The sequence below is a fragment of the Ictidomys tridecemlineatus genome, chromosome 1 (genome assembly GCF_052094955.1).
Source record: "Ictidomys tridecemlineatus isolate mIctTri1 chromosome 1, mIctTri1.hap1, whole genome shotgun sequence".
NCBI classification, from domain to species: domain Eukaryota; kingdom Metazoa; phylum Chordata; class Mammalia; order Rodentia; family Sciuridae; genus Ictidomys; species Ictidomys tridecemlineatus.
The window spans coordinates 129,813,177-129,827,225 of NC_135477.1; the positions used below are offsets into that span (position 1 = coordinate 129,813,177).

Consider the following 14,049-nt stretch of genomic DNA (forward strand, 5'->3'; position numbering starts at 1 on the left):
AGTGGGGCAAAGAGGCAGTTGCCATGGTAACGGCCAATGGGTGCCACATTCCAGGATGGTCCTTGGGAAAGACAGGATGTAGTTACCCTGGCAACTTCGTCTTCTCTGGAGAGACAGGTATTGCCCCGTTGCCCTGGCAACAGCTGGGTTCTAAGGTTTACAGGGAAATGATGGCCAATTCATTGGGATGTCTCTCTCTGTGGATCTCAGTCTCTATAACTGTCTCTGTGTTCCCCTCTGGGGTTGGGTTGGGTTTTACTTCTGCCTCTGTCCTTCTTATTTTGCTCTTCCTCTCTGCTCTTCTGCCACTCTGTCCATCACCCTGTTTCTCTAGCTTGGGGAAGAAGTGCAGAGGAGACCCCAGGATTGGGGATGGTATAACTCTGGCCACCTGCTCACCCTGACCTCTCACTACTGTGACAGTGGGTCCCTCCTGAGTCCTCTTCCACAGCCTCTCCCCCAACCTACATGCCCAGAGGGACAGTGGAGATCTGGTCTCCTGGGGCTCATGTCCCAGTTTCTGTTTGTGCTTCAAGTCAAGGTAAAAAAAGGCAAGAGGCAGCTTTGGTGAGGTTAGCATGGCCTGGCTTACCAGGGGCTGGCCAGAGGCCATGGACCTGCCCTGTCCTGCTCTGAAAGCTTCATTTCCAAATTCCATGGGCAACTTCCCTACCAACTGCAGTTCTTCGGAGCATCAGCAATACCTACAACCCAGGGTTTTAAGAAGAAAAGGAACTAGAGTTTAAGAGTAAGGATCTGAGTTCAAGTTCCAGCTCTGGCATTTATAAACTCTCTAACCCTGGGCAAGTCACTGACCCTCTCTGAGCCTCCAACTCCTTTTCTATAAAATAAGGGAACAAAACTGCCCTTGCAGAGAAAGGCTATGAAGTTCCCGTGGCTTAAGGGTCCTGAAGGCCTTTGGGAAGTATGTAAACATAAGGTCTTTTTTCAGTTTCTTTTTCTAGAAAAAGAAAAGGGAAGTATTAAAGTATTATCTCATTACTCTGGCTTGTATTTGGAACTTCTGACTTTACACACTTACCTCCTCCACTCAGGGGGAAAAAAAAGTATCCCTTAGCTCATTTCACAGTTCCCGGGTTGAGCCCCCGTGACAGCATTTGCCCCCCACTGAGCATGGGACAGACAGAAGGATCCGGATGCTCTGGGTTCTAGCTCATCCCTCTGAATATCCAAATCGCCTTGCTGGTTGCCTCACTTGCTAAGATATATGGTCTGCTTTTTGGTATTCTCCAATCCCAAGAGTCCCTGACCGGCACGCCTAAGTCCAGAGGACCCTGGCAACATCAGGTACCCCCCCATTGTGCCCTCCCTCCTAGGAGTCAGGAGGGAGGGAGGAGGAGGGGCAAGCTCTCTAATTCAGCCACTTTTTCCCAGGAGAGAAAGGGAGGGAGGCAGAGGAGAAGGAGGAGAGCGAGCAGGGGGTGGGGGTAATGGCTTAGCCACTAATTGCACCATTACCACCTTCAGAAAAAGGAAAAACCACTCGGTTTTGTTTCTGCACACAATATGCTTCCCGCTTCTGCCGCCAACGTCGCAATTCAGAGGCAAAGAGGAGAGGCCTGCACTGGGGACCGCGCAGCGGTGGGCAGCGGGCAGGGCACAGAACACCACGGCCAAGCTAGAGGCACGTGTGTGGGGAGGCAGGGGAAGGGCTGCGCTGCCACCCTCCTGACCGCCCCCCCCTCCATCCTCCGCCAGGCCTGTGGAATGCCTTCACACCCAGGAGCACTGAGGCCACCTCAGCCATCGCCCAGGGGAGAGGACAGGCAACATTTTTCAGTCATTAGGGTGTCTATGTGACTTATAGGCTGTGCGACTTTGAATAAGTACCTTAACTTCCCTGTGCCTCAGTTTCTTCGTGTGAAAAATTGAGTAAATGATATTTCCTATCTCCATGGCCACTCTATAGATTCAGTGAGATGAACACAGTGGCTGACATAATATGTGTGTCCAATACTATTGTGATTGAAGGACTTAGAAGTCTTTTCCCGTCACACCTCTTGCTGAATCATGGAAGCACACACAACCATCTCCAAGTCCTGGCATGTTGGGGAGCTGTTCTCTTGAGTCCCCACAGGAGTTTAGCTCATGATTTGGATATCACCTTGCCCAGATCTCACATCTGTAACACTTCCTGTGGATTAGAAGGCTAGGCTAGGAGAAAAAGTCCCTAGGACCTCCAGCTCATCAGTTGCCAACCAAATGGCATCTCTGCTTTGAAAATTAGTAAAAACAAACAAAACCAAAGGTAAAACAAGAAGGAGGGTGGGGTATAGCTCAGAGGTAGAGCACTTGCCTAGCATGCATAAGGCCCTGGGCTCAATCCCCAGTACTGAAAAAAAAAAAAATTTAGTAGAACAAAAGGTAAGGGTTCAGAAAGCCTATTAATGGATATCTAGTGTCTGAACAAAGGTCCTGCTTGGCCTGGGGCTGGCTGACCACTCTGCTGCTTCTCCCCCTCCCACTGATGAAATAGAACTCAGAATCCAGCAGAGCACATGGGGGAGGTCCCCACATCAGGTCCCTAGAAGAGCTCGCGGTAATTCAGAGGACGATGTGAAGGGCTGCAGGTAGCCCAGAAGGGCCAACTGGCTCCTTGTCTCTGACAGGGACCATGGGGGTGGCCTATGTGCCTTCAAGGTGCAGGGCCAACGCACCCCACTCCACTCCCAGCTTCCATCTCTACTTTCCACTCTCCTTTCTTCTCTCTTTCTTGCCTTTTTCTCCATCCTTCCTTCCCCATTCTCCCGTCTTTCCCATTCCTTTCCACTTCTGTTCTAGCTTCTGTCTCCCTTCCTTTCTGTGTCTTAGTCTCTGTCACTTTGTCTCCTGTGTATGCAGTATGGGGGGAGGGGCAGTTCCCAGGCTGCAGGATGCATCTGATGGTGATGGAGGAATGTCTGGGCAAGACAGAGAGGAGGAAGGGGAGGGAGAGGAGGAAGAGGCTTCCTTGGTGAGCCTTTCTAACACACACGCATACATGCCCCTCTGAACCTTCTAGAACCCAGCTCAGGGGTGTGGGCACTGCCTCCCACAGGCACCCCCATACTGAATGCAACTGCCAATCTGCCGAGGAAGCATGACCGCTAATTCACTGCTTCCTCTGTGCCCGAAAGGCTGGCAGCTGTGCCCGGTGGTGGCGGGCAGCGAGGAGCCAGCCATGCCTCTGTGGTGCTGAGAGAAAGAGCCGATGATTGCATCAGGGGGATTGTTCCTGCCAGACTCCCCACTCCCCGGGGCCATGGCAGGCACGAGAGCCAGCACGTGTGCCCCCATCTGCAACATGCATGTGGCATTCAAGAGCAGGCCTGTGTGCCATGGGCTTGTGGCCAGCGGTGGGAGCCCTGGAAGTTGCTGAGCACAGCACCGACAAGCCAGGATAGGGATTGGCTGTGAACACAAGCAGTGGGAAGAATAAAAGGAGACAGGAGCTGGTTCCTGGGCAGGCAGTGGGAGCCCCAGGGACACTGTAACAGCCAACTTAAATCCCACCTCCCACAGTCCACCCACATGCTCACATGCATGATATGCCCAAGTGTTGCAGGGTCCTACAGGGCCTGAGCAGGCACCACGGAAAACGTGCCGTCTGAAGGGTCCCCGTGGGGCCTGTCCCACTAAGGGCAGCAAGTGTGGGGCAGAATCAGTGGAAAGTGGGCCAGGAGAGAAATGATCCTATCAAGGGTCTGGATGGAGGGTGATCGGGCTAATTCATTGCAGCAAGCAAAGCCAAAGCTGAGCACAGAAGGAAGTCAAATGTCACAGAGCAGCACTGTCCCCCAAAGCATCCTGCATAAAAGCCTTCCTTACAGGGAAGAGTGAAGCAGGGAGCCATGGGACAGAGGACAGTGGCTGCAGAGCCAAGGACTGCACAGCATGACCTGCAGTGAGGGGACCCAAGTTTTCCAGTCCTGGAGAGCTGGCAGCAGAGTTTTTCCTCAGTGGGAAAAGGATGGAGATAAAATCTTCATTTATTGATTCCAGGGACCTGAAAAGTAGTTATTCTCACCACAGAGCCAGGCCCTGAGGTAAGCACTCAGCACAGTAACATCTGTCCCTGACATCACGCATCACCTGGGACAGGTGCAATCATGCCCATTTTGCACAGATGTGGTGCTGCTTACCCACCCAGGGCCATGCAGCTGGGTTCAAACCCAAGTCTTTGTGATATCTGCACCCCTGCCCTGGGTTATTAGGCTTGCACTAGAGAGTACATGTCCCTAACCAATGGGGGACCAAGGCCCAGAAAGGGGAGGCTGCCCTCTCATCATTGTTAGAGGCATGAGAAGTGGGAATTTCTGGCCACCAGACATTGCTCCTTCCCCCACTCTGCTCTGCCCTCCCTCACACAAACCTGGAGCTACAAGGAGGCCCCGGATTGCCCATGTCCCAGGGTAAGCCAGTAGGCACCTAGTACAAGAAGGAAACACTGCTAAAGCCCTGGCAAGTGTGGGGGTCTCTCCAGGCTCCCTAGGGAATGGTCATCAGATCCCAGGACTCCACAGGCAGGACCCAGCTTGGTCAGGCTGCCATCTGGCACTAACTCACTAGCTAACAGATCTGCTGCCACCTGGTCCAGCCAAGGGAGAAACTGAGGACCTTAGCAAGCATCTCTGGGCTTTGTTCCCCCAGATGTATGACTGAAAAGGCCAGGACTAACTCTGGTTGTCCCCCACCCCAGCTCCTGCCTATTACAGAGATTGGGGTGCTGTAAGCACCTGCCAACAGTGCCATATGGGGGTCTGGCAGAGTGCAGACCCAGCACACTGAGAGAGAACTCAGGGGACTACAGGATGCCAGAGCAGAAGGGCACTAGACATGCTGAATGCTGATTGCTGGGCACAGCAGAGGCCACAGCAGGCTGAGCCTCTCATGACACAACCCCTGAGAGAGAATCTCCACCAGTTTTCAGGCCTGGACCACCAGATTGTAGGCTAAAGCTTAAATGGGGCTCCTGGGCTGTTTGCTGGTTTCTGGGTTGAGCGGGGCTCTGAGTTACATGAACTCTGGACTGGGTTTGAGAACCTGGTGGAGACATGGGCCCAGACTCCTTCTCAGGGCATAAGAAACAGGAATCAGCCGCAGTCCCCAACTGTCTCTATGGTTTGGGGCCAAGTTAACAGCAGGGAGTAGTAGGTCTTGATCCCCAGGGGAGAAAAGAAAAGACCATTTATGGTCTGGCACTTGTGGCCCCAAAAGGCACAGGTCCCAGGAAGGGAAACAGGGGCTACAGCTGGGGACTGGGCCACCTTGCACAAGGCCAACTTAGCAGGCACCAGAGGCATTGATACAATTCACACAAACCTGGAGCTGCAAGGAGGCCCCTGATGCTGTGCCTCTCTGGAAGGTCTAGCACGTGCCGAAGACCAAGCGGAACACTATGGCCCCAGGTACAAGGTGCAGAGCAGTTACAAAGCACCTGGCAGAGCTGGAGCATCCTGAATTGCGGGCAGACAGTGGAAAGCCCAGCCCATGGTATACCCCAGGCCACAACATTACTCTAATGGGTGACTTCTTCAGAACTTCCCTCCTGAGCAAGCAAAAATGCTGGGGTCACTGGACTCTGGAGGCCTCTGCAGCTCTGGTCCCTGCCCTAGCAGAAGGCCTCAACATCAGGGAAGCCAGGAAAGGTTTCAGGTGGGGAAGTGACAAGAGGCAAAGTAACAGGGCTGAGAGGAAGGACCCAGGACAGGATGGTCATTTCCACCTTGCAGCCGCAGGCCAGACCCTCACTACTGGGCTCAATCACTGCGGTGGGGATGCGGCACTGTAACCAACACCCGAACACCCCACGCACCGCACCCACCCCACCCCACCCATCCCGCTCATCCACAAGCTGACGAGTCCTAACAGGCCTCCTTTGCCAGCGACAAAAATAACTATTTTCAAAATTCACAGCAGGGCTTTCGCCTACACACTCCGCGCCGACTGGAACCTGAAGGGAGATATGCAGAACGCTGTGTGCGGTGAGGAGCGAGCGCCGTGCAGCAGGAAGGCTGCGCAACCCCGCGCCCCGCCCCCACACCCGGCGCCGCACCCCCAGACGCGTACACCGGACGCCCACTGCGGCCAAGTAGAAAGAGCTCTCAAATGATCCGCTGTGCAGGGAGACACTGAGGCCCAGAGAGGGCCAGGGGTTTGCCTGAGGACATGCAGTGGAATCCAGATGTTCTGCCCCCTAGCCCAGCTGTCCACCTTCTCTCCCCTTCCCTCATTCAACCGTGAGCTCACACCTGCCCACAGGACGCACATGCACACACACCTGTACCCACACATGTGCTCACAGACTCACAGTCCTCTGTGTCAGGGCACTTTAATCAAGTTCATAGGCTCCTCCATGACCTGTAGCTTGGCCAGTGTTCTGCAGCCCTGGGAGGTAGGCAGAGCCAGGGCTGCATCTCCATGTGCAGATAGGGAAAGGAAGGCCCAGAGCAAAAGGACCATGCCAAGGTCAAAGAAAATACTGGTTCTGAGGCTCTTTTCACAGCTGTTTCTGCCACTTTTGATACTATAGGAGGTTAGGGCCCAGATAACTTCTCTGGATGCCCAGAAGCAGAAAGAAGAGCTTTCCAGCATGGTTCCCAATGCCATCTGGCACCAGGACTGGCCAGGCCACATGAGGGCCCTCCCTACCTGGCACCTTTACCCTCAGCTCTCATGGGTCTCTTTAGAGAGTAGCCAGCCCACCATGCCCCATCTAGGGTCTGGCCTGGAGTTGCCTCCCTGTGGCCCGTCACCCAAGCAGCACCACAGAGGCCCAGAGAGAAGGGGAAGGCCTTTCCATAAGGGGGCAAGGGCACCAGGAACCCCACTATTTCCCCAGGTACAAGGTGCATAGCAGTCACAAAGTCACGGGACCTCATTTTACAGATGAGGAAACTGAGGATGAAAGCTCATGTAGGTCACCTGAGGTCACAGAGCCAGTCAGTGAAGAGGCAGGCCTGGGACCCAGGCCTCCCAGTTTGGTTTATTCCCACCCCCACCCCAGCCATGTTCCCAACCTGTTCAGCTGAACAGCTCTGCACCCTCCTACCCTTCACATATAGGCTTGACCTCAGGCTTCTCCCTGAGAATGAGTAGGGCCAGACTGAAGGGGGTAAGTCTATTCAGGGCATTGAAGATCCCTGCCACCCCCACCCGTCAAATCCGGTGGGACATCAGTCTGGTGTTGAGTTTGCGGAAGAAAGATCGAAGCTTGCAAATCTTGCACTTTTTCTTGCGGCGACCCCGGGAGAAGCTTCGAGACCTGCCTTCCTTCTCCTCTTCTTCCTCTTCTTCCTCATCACTGGCCCAGGGCCCCCAAGCACCCCCATTAAAGTCAGGATGAGCCCGGGGATTCTCAGCCGGGTAGCGCACAGGAATGGCAGTGCGGTTATAGTCAGCCAGGCGAGCTAGCAGGGTACGAACCACATCGGGCCGCTGGCCAGCTAGGTCCTCTCGTTCGTAAGGGTCGGCGCTGATGTTGAAGAGCCACACAGCCTGGCGGACGCTGGCCATGCGCTCCAGGTTCCACCAGCTATCTGGGAAGGCAGCCAGCGTCTGTGGAGGGATCCAGTCACCATTGCCGGGGTCTCCCGTCAACAGCTTCCACTCACCCACACGGATGGCAGCCTGCACAGCGGTGTTCCAAATGCCAAACCCACCCTCCAGGGAGCCGTGCCGGGCGTGGTTGTAGAGCGGGTCAATGTTGTGCAGGATCTCTGTGCGTGGCGAAGCCCGGCCCTCACTGATGGTCGGCCACACATCATAGCCATCTAGCCCATCAGCTGCCGATGCATTGCCACCAGCCAGACCCACCAGAGTTGGGTACCAGTCGGTGATATGTACCAGTGCCCGGCTGGTCCGGCGTTTTCGCTTGAGCAGGGGGCTGTGAACAAAGCCCAAGCCTCGCACACCACCTTCCCAATAAGTGCCCTTGCGTCCTCGAAGTGGCCAGTTGCTGCCACCCGAGAAAGTCTGGCCACCATTATCGCTGGAGAAGATGATGACACTGTTGTTGTAGAAGCCATAGCGCTTAAGGGCCCAGGTGATGTTGCGCACAGCCTCATCCATGCAGGTCACCATGGCTGCATACTTCCGCCGGGCCTCGTTGCCCATGCTGCGGTAGCGGTACAGGTACTCGCGAGGGGACTGCAGCGGCGTGTGCACTGCCTGGAAGGCCACGTAGAGGAAGAGGGGCCGTCGGGGGTTGTGGCTGGCCAGGATGTGGCTGACGCGCTGGGCATAGAGCATGGTAGAGTACTGGCCACTGAGTCCCCAGGCTACGCTTTCACCCTCGTGCAGGTCGAAGCCACACACCCCGGGGCCATCACAGTTGTCGTAGGTATAGTAGTCCACGTTGCCTGTGAGCGAGCCCAGGAAGGTGTCAAAGCCCCGCCGGGTGGGCAGGCACTCCTTTCGGTAAAAGCCCAGGTGCCATTTGCCCACCATGTGAGTGGAGTAACCTGCCTCCTGCAGCTTCTGTGGCAGTGTCACCTGGTCCAGGGGTAGGCAGTTGGGCTGGCGGGGGCGGATGATGGAGTGCTGGAGTCCTGTGTGGATCTGGTACCTGGTCAGGGGAAGGGAGGACACAGAAGGCAAAGATGAGCTACAGACCACCACTCCTGCTAATCCACCCCCAATATCACTCTGAGGGGGCTCTGGTCCCAGCACTATCAGCAAAAGATAGTAACAATAACCACCAGGAACTACCTAAGGGCTCAGCATTCTCATTGATCCACAACATTAACCGAAATAGCTATTTTCAGTTGATATCATTTTATAGATATCAAAGCTCAGAATGTTTAAGCCCAGGATCACACAGCTAGGGAGTTGAGAAGTTAAGAGAAGTTAAGAAGTTAAGAATCTAGATTAATAATAATTAATAAGTTGAGAAGTAATTAATAATTAATAAGTTGAGAAGTTAAGAATCTAGATTATGAATAACATTGATAATAGCTAACACCAAGCACTCAGTGTGTGCTTGGCACTGCGTAAGTCTTTTTTTTTAATGAATGATCTCACTAAATTGTCACCACCAACTAGAAGGTACCTATTATTATTTCCATTTCCCAAATAAGGAAACTGAGGTTTGGCAGGTTAAATCACTCGCCTGGTAATTCACATAGTTAGTAATTGGAGTAAGATTTGTATCCTAAGTAGTCTGGCTCCAAACTTCAAAGGTCCTGAGCAGTAAGCCACCAAATTGCTATGGAGCCTAGAGCAAGTCCCATTCTCCGGAGCAAACTCATACTCACTCTTGAAAGCCCTATCCAAATGTGAGTCCTGCTGTCATATCTCCCACTGTTTTCTCAAAGAATGAGTGACTTTTACTTCTGGGGCCCCCAGCATTTAGTACACACCCTCATTGTCCTATTTGCCCATGGGGGTATTCCCAGTTGTACACACTCTCAGACCCAGTGATATGTAATGGAACTGTCCTTTCCTTGGCTTTGTATTCCCAGCACCCAAGTCATGTTGAGAGGACTCTTGGTTCCTTGTGGAATGGACCAATGAATGAACAAATGAATGAATGAGTGATGACTCTCAGAGGGTTTTTAAGCCAAAAGAGACCCAAATCCTCATCTAATTTATTCAACTACTCTAAAAAAAAAAAAAAAATCAGCAGTGGAGTGGCACACATCTATAAATCCAGTGACTCAGAGGCTGAGGCAGGAGGCTCAAAAGCCCAAGGCCAGCCTCAGCAATTTAGCAAGACCCTCTGCAACTGAGATCCTGTCTCAAAATAAAAATAAAAGGGGCTGAGAATGTGGTTCAGTGGTAGAGTACTGCTGGGTTCAATCCTCAAAACACAGAAAGAAACCAAGGTCAGAGGAAGAGAAGGGTCACTCAGGGTCAGAGGCAAAGCAAAGACTTGAAAATAAATCCAAGCACAGTGCAAGCAGGAACTCTTCAGGCTGCCCCCATCTCCTTTCATGTGGGAACCACAGTTTACTCATGTGTACAAGGGGGCTGGCTAGAATGGGAAGCCTCTAAGACCCATCTAGTTCCCAAATTTTAGGAGACAAAACTCCCACATGACTGTGAGCTCATGCAGTCCCTCCATCCAAGTCACTCAGGCAGGCTAACGCCCTGCGGCAGGAGTTGATGTTCCACAGAATCCTGAATTCCTCATTTATTCATTCATAGCCCTTCTTCCCCGTTCTGTGGTCAAGGACCCCATGTGATCTGTTTATGGTGTCTTAAAAGTCCCAGAGTAAATAAGAAGCCTGGAACTTCACAAATGTGTTAGAATCCCACACCTTTTTCTCACCCTCAGGCATCCAAGTTAGTCAAGACCTGAGTATTTGACACCTTAAATGCTGGGAGGAGGGCTCTCTGTTTTGGCTTCCTTATCTTAAAGGTGTTATTTTGGTTAGCTATAATTAGCTACTACTGTCATATTAACATTATGTGCTACACACATACATTATCTCATTTAATCCTCATTTTAAAAGCCTGCAGGGAGACTCTGATTACACCCATTCTACATATAATGAAACTGAGGCTTGACAAAATGCAGAAACTGGCCCACAGTCAGACAGCTGGCAAGCAGTAAAGCTGAACCCTGAGCCCAGTCTATCCACCTCATGCTCAAAAGCTTTTGCTGATACCGCCTCTCAGGGCCTTAGTCAAGCTAATAAATGTCTGAACTTGATAGAAGCATCTTAGGATCTGAGTCCCAGGGGAGCCTCTAGGTGGGACTCCATGGAGCACTGGCTTGTAATGTGGGTGGGCCAGCTAAGAGTCACCAAATCCCATTTGCAAATAAGTAACATGAGAAGCATTGGCTCACTCCAGCTTCTTTCTCCAGCTTCACCAAATGTGACTGGATGCATTAACAAATGCTAACAAGATCAGTAAGTATCTGTCACATGGAGCCAGCTGCAGAGGGTGGGGGCAGAGGCTGGGCAGCCACACTCAGCTAACTTCACAGATCAGGGGCTGGAGAGCTGCCTTTGCTGGCTGCTCATTCCAATGCTGCTTAAACCTAAAGTCTCCACTTTCCAGAGAGAGAAATGCTAACCTGTGCACAACTCTTCTGGAAAGCGGATTCCTCCTTCCTCCTCAGGGAGTTAGTGATGTCTGGCACTCCTATGCCCCCCCCGCCTTAACTCAAGCACACCTCACCTCTCTTCCTCCTCCTTCTCTTCTCCCTCTGTATCTGGACCTAACTACTGAGTGCCAAATAGTAGAAAGAAAGGGCTCTTCTCGCAGCGCTCTTCCACGAGACCTCAACATGAGCACAGGTACCAGGCTGAGCTGTCCCTGACTTCGTGCCTCAGTTTCTCCCATCCAGGTGAAAGAAGACTAAGGCTCTGGCTTCTGAGATCACACACAGGACTCTGGGGTAGAATTTGAGAGAAAGTGTGCCTTGGCCCCCTTCCAAGGGGGATTAACTTCAGCCCAGCCAGAGGATTTTCTCCTAAGTGGCCAGAGTTTGCCTTCCACACCCCCACCTCCTGTTTCCCTGCTCTTTTAATCCTGTAATCCTGCTGCCTGCCTGGGGATGACTCCTTACTGAGAGAGCAACACATCTCCTTGGGGCTCCCAGCCAACTTGGAACTTGGGAGGATTTTGCAGATGAAAGAACAGAGACTTGGTGAAGTGAAGTAACCAGCCCCAGGCTACATGGGTCTCAGCATCCTAGGTGTCTTTCTTTTCCACCTATCAATTCCTTAGTGTTCTCCCAATGTAGTCATCTAACTACAGGGAGGTAGTGCAGGGACCCAAATCCTTCTGGTGACACTAAGGCTGCCACTTATGGATATCCAAACAGGTCATATACAACTCATTCCATGCTCACTGCTCCCTTCAAGATAAAAACTGCTCTTTGACCCATTGCATAGACAAGAAAACTGAGGCTCAGAGATGTTAAGTGACCTGCACAGAGGCTCAGAGTCTGTGAATAGAAGCAGCATTCCAAATAAGTGTCAGAGGCTGCCATGTTCCTCTAACAAAGGGATGACCAGATGTCTTCTCCACATGGTGTGAATGTGCATGTCCTAGAACACCAGAGTGAGATCTCAAAGATTAACAAAACTAGTCAGTGTAAGGGGAGGGAAATTGAGGCCCAGAGAGGGCAAGGACTTGCCAACCATCCCACAGCCAACTAGAAGCAAAACTAGCCCATAGTACGGGTTTCCCGGGTCCCAGAAAGGGTTGTTCCAACAGGGAAAATATATTGAGTGTGTACTGGGGGGCTTGGACGCCCAGCCTCTAGGGTCCGGGCCATGCCTACCTGCCAGTGAGAAGCTGACTCCGAGAAGGTGTGCAGATAGGCTGGATGTAATAATTCTCCAACTTGACGCCCTCGGCTGCCAGCCGGTCCAGCGTAGGGGTCTCAATATCTGAGCCATGATAACCCACGTCGTGATAACCCTGGTCATCGGTGAGAATGAAGATGATATGGGGAGGCTGCGGTGGAGCGGCCGAGGGCTGTTCGCCCGCCTCCCCGGGCCCGTCAGCCACGAGGCTCGGCTTGGCCCAGTCCCAGGACAGGTAGCCGAAGCTGAGCAGGCTGACCAGAGAGAAGCCGGTGAGGGCGTGCATCGCCAAGTCGGCCGGCGGGTCCCTGCGCGAAGGGCTCCCGGGCCTCACTGCCTCGCGCGCCCAGGGCGCACGGCCCGCCCGCCGGCCTGGATGCTGACAGAGGGCTCAGCGCCCCCGGGGGTGGCCCAGTGTCTTATCCCGGACCCGCAGCCCGACGGCGGAGTCGGACCTGCGCCGCCGCAGTGGGGCGCTCCGGGAAGGTCAGGGCCACGCAGAGCCGCCTCCCGCAGCCCGATCGATCTCCCGCCCCGCGCCGCCCTCGATCCCTCTCCCCCAGCTCAGCCCGGCCAGCCCGAGACGCGGCGGAACGGCTTCCAAAAAGTACTCTCCACCATCCTCTGACTCTCCTCTTCCTTTTTACCCCGGGTTTCTCCCGCCTCCTAATTTCTCTTGCCTTTGCTTTCCCTTCCTCCTCCCCCCGACCCTCCAGCCCGGGGCGGCCTCTTGGCCCCTCCCGGAGTCCTCAGAACAGTCCAGCTCCCTGCAGGGCGGTGGGCAGGACCCTGGCGGGAAAAGGGAGGGAGACACGGGGTGGGCGGGCCTGGGGGGGACACCGCGGGAGTGAACGTGAAAAAGTTGTAACATCTGCCGGGCCGAGCCCCAGGTGGAGAGGCGGGACGCCAGAGCGACAGCTCCGCCCCCGGGCGGGGAGCCCAGGCCCGCTCAGCCGGCCTGTTCCAGCGCCCGCCCCTGGACGGAATTGGGAAAAGGAGGGAGGGGGGCTGCTTAGAATTCGGTGGAACAATTCCGGAATGGCCCAGTCAGACATTCCTTCATCACGAAGTCTTAGCATCTCTAAGTGCCAACCCTAGAAGGGATGCGCACCACTCTCTAGGCCAATGGAGTCATTCTACAGATGCAGAAACTGAGGCCTTGAGATGAGTTGGGAACCGGGATCTCTCCTAAACCAGAGCAAGCTAGTGGCTTCTTCTCTGAGGTTCATAGTGGCTGCCTGAGATCAGTTCACTTCTGTGAGCCAGTACTTTGGCAAGTTGGGGCCTTGCCAGCTTTTCTCTCCTCTACCCTTCCCCTTCCTCATTCTGCAGTTCCCAGCTAGACTCTTAGGAGGGTGGGGCTGTTGTATACATATGCCTTATATCCACAGGGTCAGGCACACAGTGACAGTACAATCAGTATCAGTTGCATGAATGGAGGGATGCATAGGTTTCTGGGGTCACCCAGGCCAACTCCCACCAAGGAAACCTTCACACAAAAGCTTGTTGACTACAGCCAAGTAGTCATGGGTGCAAAGACAGAGGCAGCTGCATACCTAGGGAAGCCCTGGGGCTCCAATGACTCAGAGACTACACCCTTGTTTCGAGCTGTTCACTGGTTGTCAGCCAAAAATGTGGACCAGTGTCTCCAGATGCTCTAATTTTTTCAAAAAGAACACCCAAATCTGGATTAATATGAAAATATTCAAAGTATTAAGTGCTAGTAACTAATTTAAAGCAAAATTTAAGCATTGTGTGTGCCAAATCGAACTTATCTGAGCAATAT

At 53.2% G+C, this 14,049-nt stretch overlaps 1 protein-coding gene across 1 annotated transcript; it reads right to left on the minus strand.

Moving 5' to 3' along the window:
• Nucleotides 1-6,312: 6,312 nt before the first annotated feature.
• Nucleotides 6,313-13,101, minus strand: Arsi (arylsulfatase family member I). The gene is made up of 2 exons (XM_021725679.3): nt 12,239-13,101; nt 6,313-8,566 (listed from the first exon to the last, which is right to left on the minus strand). The coding sequence occupies exons 1-2, from the start codon at nt 12,547-12,549 to the stop codon at nt 7,159-7,161; spliced, it is 1,719 nt and encodes a 572-aa protein (XP_021581354.1). The 5' UTR covers nt 12,550-13,101; the 3' UTR covers nt 6,313-7,158.
• Between the last annotated feature and the right edge of the window lie 948 nt (nt 13,102-14,049).